General features: G+C 43.0%; 1 protein-coding gene across 1 annotated transcript; it reads left to right on the top strand.

The window, feature by feature from the left end:
* Positions 1–1,431: 1,431 nt before the first annotated feature.
* Positions 1,432–4,345, top strand: LOC120528261 (zona pellucida sperm-binding protein 4-like). Its single transcript, XM_039752387.1, has 12 exons — positions 1,432–1,630; positions 1,715–1,836; positions 1,921–1,993; positions 2,067–2,225; positions 2,300–2,487; positions 2,690–2,787; positions 2,862–2,989; positions 3,088–3,277; positions 3,354–3,501; positions 3,674–3,749; positions 3,965–4,087; positions 4,203–4,345. The coding sequence occupies exons 1-12, from the start codon at positions 1,474–1,476 to the stop codon at positions 4,322–4,324; spliced, it is 1,584 nt and encodes a 527-aa protein (XP_039608321.1). The 5' UTR covers positions 1,432–1,473; the 3' UTR covers positions 4,325–4,345.
* The last annotated feature ends 2,919 nt before the right edge of the window (positions 4,346–7,264 follow it).

Here is a 7,264-nt window from a genome sequence, read left to right as displayed (position 1 = left end):
GTATGTTCAAACCTGCTCTGCACGCTCTAACTGTTCTTTTGTTCCACAGAAATCCGACCCTGTCCATCATACTTTCTTGACTTTTTCTCACTGCATTCACAAACACAGCAGTGCAACTTTTCTCCTTTCTTTTTGCTTTTTCTTTCATTCCTTTTTACTCCTTTGCACTTCTACTGCAGGAAATTAGACAACTGCTTTTACTTTTGCAGTACTTAAAATGAGTGGTTTTGGATTCCCGTACACAAGTAGTGAGCCCCAGTGGTTGGGATATGTTGGACCCATGAAACTGTAACAGGCCAGGAGTAGTTGGGCACTGCCCTACATGGGCAACGGTGACTTCTGTGAACAAGAACCAGGAGAATCTGGGGGTTCCTCAGGACTCACGTGGGGACCTCTGGTCTCGATAACAGGAACAAAAAAAAAATAATAATAATAATGTAAATGTTAGCTTCAGGCTTAACTTTGTTCTTGGACAGCACATCCACACAAGTAAAAGTAGTTTCTTGACTGCTATAGAGAACTGGAAAACAGTAAGAACTCAAAAAATGACATCAGTTGACAATGACAAATGGGAAAGAATACACTAAATAGAGTCAAGTTAGTGAACTTCAGTGCTGCACCTGAACAATACTAGTAATCTCAAGAAAACAAAAGACATTCTCTCTTTATTTCGAAATTGAAAAGTGTTAATTTTAAAGATTTAGAGCGGATGATGAGTTTCTTGTCGCTATTCTTTGCTGTATACAGTATCAATGCTTTTGACGGTCAGCCTTTACTTCCATCCACATGTTGACTCCAGTCAAGTCCATCTCTGGAACTCTTAACACGAAGAATGAAAGCTCTTACGTTCCTGGAAACGGGATCCCTAAAACGGCAGTGCGACATCCCTCAGTCTGCATAGAGAGTCATTTGTCCATTGTTTTTCAATCGCTACATCACGTTAATCTTTATGATATAGTGGCTATAAAACTACGTATGCAAAATCAAACTTTTGGAAAGGTTTGAATTTAAAACTTAGCCTCATCAACCCCCAATAACGTTGACCAGCGGAAATAAAAAGAAACAAACCAGGGCGTCTTCCACCTTCCGTAAACCAGTAAAATAAGTCTGTGTAAATTTACAAGATTTTTAAAAGAATTACAAAGCCTCTCTTTAGAAATACTCGTAGTTCTCACATCTTTCGTCTCTTTTCTTCCTTAATGTTTACCGAATTCCCTCATTAAATTATCAGACAGATCTCCCCGCATAGCGGTCACTTCTACACGGTCTTCCTTTTGACGTATCAGTCCGATGTTGTGACGTGCTGATTGATCAATAAAGCCGCACGAGCAGACGGAGTGCCGCGGATTTCCCGCACTCCATTCTCGCGCCTTCTCACTAACGAGTCACCTGAGTGCGCCGCCGCCGATGATTTAAACCCCCGCGCGCGCGCTCTCTACTTTATGTCTTGTTTTATTTTGCCGCATTCACAGCATGGCGCGTTTGGATTACTGGTGTCTTTTCTGGCTTGTCGTTTGGGTGCAGGGTGCTCATTTGGCCTTTGCTCGGTCAGAGGACGTGACTAAGAAATGCGGCGACGACAACACGATGACCTTGTCATTTTCTGGTTCTCCGCTTCTTTTTCTCCAGAGTGAGTGCGGAGATTCCTTGACCACTGGTACTTCTTAACTTCGTGTAAATGTTGTCCTCTGATTTACACTTTTGAATTTCTCAGAGACGAGAGGCGGACTTGTAAAGGTGACAAAAGATCTCCCAGGAATTGTCCTTCACGTAATGTCTGGCCGCACCACACTAACGGTCCCTTTTTCTTCATCGTACGCTCACGTGTCTGAACAGGTGAGTAGCGCCGGCGCTTTAGTTGTTGGTAGAAATTTTAAATTAAGCTGTATGTGTTGTCTGACCCTCTCCGGTTCTCTATAGGGCTCCCAGTATGTCGTGACCATTGCTGTTGGATCTCGATCAAATGTGAAAACCTTCACCTGTCAAAAGCCAGGTATGATGTAATTTCTGGGTTAGTACCCGGAGTGTCTCTCCCGTCTTCTAAATGGGCTTTTTGACCATCGCAGCTCGCCGATCTGGGAGTGTTGCTAAGAGATGCACAGTGGCAGATGGTGAGAAGCTCCCTTGTGGAGGGTCTTCATCCATCACTCAAGCAGACTGTGAAGTCAACAACTGTTGCTACGATTCGAGCAGCAGCACCAGTCCATGCTACTATGCCAATGATGGTGAGTGGTTGGGGTTGGAGTGAGTGAATAAAGGTGGCTGCCACTGGATATTCATGCTTGTTTGCTTTGTCCAGTGACTGTGCAGTGCACCTTGGATGGCCAGTTTGTGGTGGTGGTGTCTATGAATGTGACCCTTCCTCCCCTGGATCTTGGCTCTCTCCAGTTGGTGGACAGCAGTTCCATTGGCTGCAGCCCTGTGACCCGCCTCTCCAGCTTTGTCATGTACCAGTTTCCAGTCAGTGCCTGTGGCAGCACAGTTCAGGTGAGACTCCATCTGGGGGATGTAGTAATGTTGGCTAGAAGACAAACTTTAAGGATCTAGTTGAAATTTGGGTTGCACTTGGCATTTTCATCTGGCTTGATAAGATACAACCGGTTAAGGTTTTTAATGGGGTTGATTCCTGGTCGTTCTCCTTTGAATATCCCCACGATGTAGTTGTCAGCAGTGATTTATATTGTTTCAGCTGGCTGGTGGCAATGTGACCTACCAGAACACCATGTCTGCTGCCATCACTGTGAGGAGTGGTCCAGATGGTTCCATCACCAGGGACAGTGTCTACAAGTAAGGCTTCTGAACCTGCATCCTCTGACCATAAATATGCTCTACCTGCTATGATGTGGTGGTTCTCTCCTCAGGTTATTCTTCCAGTGCACCTACTCGGGAAGCCAGGATGTGCAAGTGGAGGCTGAGGTGTATACTGTGGCGCCACCTCTTCCAGTAGTAGAGCAAGGGCCCTTTGACCTGGAATTGGTCATTGCAACAGGTACTTTTATGGGGTGTGGTGTCCTTGTCTGAAGAGAAGGTGTGCTGCGCTATTTTTAGGTCAGTAGGCTATCTTTTAACCATGATGATCATGCCCAGATTCCTCCTATGGCTCCTACTATGGGGATGTTGACTACCCAGTGACCAAAACTCTGAGGGATCCTGTAGCTGTGGAAGTGCACATCGTGAACAGAACTGACCCTAACCTTGTTCTGACTCTTGGGGACTGCTGGGTCACCCCAGGACCTTCTGCTTCCAGCCAGCCCCAGTGGAGCCTTCTGGTGAATGGGTAGGTGCCCCTTGTGTGAGGGTGGGGAGGAGATTTTGGCTATTCACTGCTAACTGGGGAGGTCTGCTTGTCCCAGGTGTCCAAACACGGGAGACAATTATTTGAGCAGCTTGGTGATTGTGGACAGCACATCTGGAGTGGCCTACCCAAGTCATTACAAGAGATTTGTGTTTGAGATGTTTGCTTTTGTGGATCCTCTCACTCAGAAAGCTTTGGCTGAAAAGGTGGCTTCCCTTGCAAGTGGGAATTTTGTGTTGTGCTTTCTTTGAAGTGTGTGTGTGTGTGTGTGTGTGTGTGTGTGTGTGTGTCTTAATACAGTTGTGAGAAAATATATTTAGATGTCTGGGATTCCTAGACATCCTTGGGTTCATGACTGTGTCCTTCCTGTCTCTGTAGATCTTCATCTACTGTGTTGCAGCTGCCTGCTACCCCTCTGCCACAGACCCCTGTACTCAAACTTGCCCTGCTAAAAGTAAGTAAATTTTGGTCACTTTGGTTTTTATGGTGGGTACTTGTGTCTTCTAGTGCCTTCCTATTTTAATACCTGTTGGTCTTGTTTAAAGCATTCAAGCAGCGCTGGAGATGTCAAGGCAGTTTACCTTATTTTATAGCTGTTTTTGTAGCCAGATTGCCCATACTTGTGGATGGTTAATGGATTTGATTTAATCCTAACCCTTCTGCTTTCAGGATCTGGCAGAGCTGCAGAGAAGGTGGCACAGATTGCTCTTGCCAGGAAGAATGTGCTCCTTCACAGTGGTCCTGTGATCTTTGAGGCTGACCAGGTGGAAACTTCCAGACTGGAGCAGGAAGGTAAAGATCCATCTTCCTCCTAGATGAGGCCAGGTTACTACTTTGTTCTTTGGTGCTACGCCTGATCTGGAGAATTTCGGAGTAAATGTCCTTTGCTTGCCTTCTCCTCCCACAGCCTCTCTTCCCACTGGATACCTGGTGCTAGGAGCTGCAGCTACACTTATGATGGTGATGCTCATTTTGGCTGTACTCGCTGTAAGAAGGATGAACTGGCAAAAAGTGAATCTGAAATGTTAATAAAAATTTGTTTTGATTACATGACTGGTTCTTATTCTTTTGGCTCTACTAGAACCTGACCTACAGTGGGCTGTCTCCTTGTGCTTATGTACAGAAATTCTAGGTTTCCTATCTAGTCTTCCTAAGATTCCCACATGTTGTAATATTGGGGGATTTAGTATTCCATTCCCTCAATTATACATTTAAATGGTTTGGACCAAATTGAATTTTTCTCAAGGTAATGTTTCGTGCAAGATGGATAAATCTGTGGAGGTGTGGCTTTTGCATATCTAGTGACCTTTTAATACCACAGCAAATACTGAATTGCTGATTATTATTTTTTTTTTTTTATTTCCCATGGCAGTTGGGTTCCATTCAATGCAAACTTCTAGTGGCCTCTCTGAAATGAGGCTTAACATTGCTTATTTGTCCTGTTTGGTATCGCGTGAGACTTAATTAATTCTATGTTCTCCATTGCATTAGCACTGTGCTTACCCACAGGTTTAGTCCAAAGGCAGTAACTGGTCTCCAGGGATTTCTATTTATTCTGCAAGAGAATTACCTTCACTTCACCTCAATATTTCAGTTTGCAGTTTCTCAAATGCTATGTTAACATCTTGGAGACTTCCTTTCAGATGAGGCTATTCTTAGAATCTAGCACTTCTTTAATTACCTCCCGTTTTTGATTCTTGGAATTTTTTTTATTTCGGGGGAGTGGTGAGACCATAAACATGTCCAGTTGATTGTCTTAATCACTGCAGCCATCCCAGTCAGGGCTGGGACTTTATGTGTTACCGCTAAAGCTCGAAAGCCGTTAATGTGCACATTAGGCCTACTTATAGCTAGTCCTGCAGATTAACTGATTTTGCTCCGTTAACGTGCGGAATCGAGAGTTTTCCACGTTTTACTGTGCACATTAACGGCTTCCGTATCGTTAAAGTTCAAAAGTTTGTTTCTCATTTCCTTCTCGCTCTCCCTCCACTTAGTTTGGTTTCGCCAGTGTCTTGTCGCCGTTTGTTTGTTTCTCAATTTGTGTCGGCTGCCCGTGCGTAGCATAGCTAATTCTGTTTTCAAATCCGTTTCTGCCTGTTAGCGTGTGAATTTGTGTCAGGTGTGGTTTTTTTTTTTATATATATATATATATATATACATATGAAGCAGATGAATTCATCTCCTAGCATGCAAGCACTGAATTGATGACATAAAAAGATTCTTTGCAAAGATTCAAAATATATTTTAATGAGAAAACGAAAGTGTGATTCCATAACTGAAGACGTAAAGCGAATAAAAGTTTCAAAGAAGAAGCATCTCGAGAGTATCGAATAATTCAAAGGTATGATGTGTTGACTGTACAAGGCTGTGAAAAACTCGGAGCCGTTGTCAGATGCGCGAGAAGTTGTGAAAAAGTTTGCCCACGCTGAATAATTGACATAATGTGTTCAACTCATTTGTCAATTGGCCATGGTGGAAGAGAGAGAACGATCAAGCAATTAAATAGACTTTATAAAAACATAACCCAAGCCCAAATGTTTTTGGATTAATGCGGTCCTTGTCAAAAAACAAATTGCGAAAAAAGGGATTGTTGTAAAGCCGATCATTTCATCGCATCCTCAATTGTAATATTTTAAACCGTTTGATTCTTTGTTATCGTGTTTTAATTGATTGATCTAATCAACTAATTGATTGTATCAACTTGATTCTTTTGATATAGAAAAGTAAATAACATTAAGTGTACAGAAATGTTGCTGTTCCACCAAAGATCTTATTTTCACATTAACGAGTACCTAGTAAGTAATGTGCAGATTATCTGCATAATTTGAGAAATTAAACAATATTCAGCACTTTAACAGATCACCCTAGTTAATCTGCACATTACCTTGATATTCTCTAGAATAACTTTAGCGGTAACATGCACTGATTTTTATTTATTTTTTGGTTTGGCCCTGCTGTGCACAAAGTAGTTCACTGTCTGGTTATAGATAATAACTCTACCCTTTGTACTTCTCAAAAGATGTCATTTTAAAGAGAACTATAGTGCATCCGGAAAGTATTCATAGAGCATTACTCTTTCCACATTTTATACAGCCTTACTCCAAAATGGATTAAATTCATTTTTTTTCCTCCGAATTCTACACACACCAGCCCATAATGATGTGAAAAATGTTTACTTGAGGTTTTTGCAAATTTATTAAAAATAAAAAAATTGAGAAAGCACATGAACATAAGTATCTACAGCCTTTGCCATGAAGCTCCAAATTGAGCTCAGGTGCATCCTGTTTCCCCTGATCATCCTTGAGATGTTTCTACAGCTTCATTGGAGTCCACCTGTGGTCAATTCAGTTGATGTGACATGATTTGGAAAGGCACACACCTGTCTATAGAAGGTCCCACAGTTGACAGTTCATGTCAGAGCACAAACCAAGCATGAAGTCAAAGGAACTGTCTGTAGACCTCCGAGACAGGATTGTCTCGAGACACAAATCTGGGGAAGGTTACAGAAAAATGTCTGCTGCTTTAAAGGTCCCAATGAGCACAGTGGCCTCCATCATCCGTAAGTGGAAGAAGTTTGAAACCACCATGACTCGTCCTAGAGCTGGCTGGCCATCTAAACTGAGCGATTGGGGGAGAGGGGCCTTAGTCAGGAAGGTGACCAAAGACCTGATGGTCACTCTATCAGAGCTCCAGAAGGACAACCATCTCTGCAACAATCCACCAATTAGGCCTATATGGTAGAGTGGCCAGACGGAAGCCACTCCTTAGTAAAAGGCACATGGCAGCCCGTCTGGAGTTTGCCAATAGGCACCTGAAGGACCCGCGGACAATGAGAAACAAAATTCTCTGGTCTGATGAGACAAAGATTGAACTCTTTGGTGTGAATGGCAGGCGTCACGTTTGGAGGAAACCAGGCACCGCTCATCACCAGGCCAATACCATCTCTACAATGAAGCATGGTGGTGGCAG

Source organism: Polypterus senegalus, chromosome 4 (assembly GCF_016835505.1).
Source record: "Polypterus senegalus isolate Bchr_013 chromosome 4, ASM1683550v1, whole genome shotgun sequence".
NCBI lineage: Eukaryota > Metazoa > Chordata > Cladistia > Polypteriformes > Polypteridae > Polypterus > Polypterus senegalus.
The sequence above is the reverse complement of the archived record's forward strand: the minus strand, read 5'-3'. Positions and strand labels throughout refer to the sequence as shown.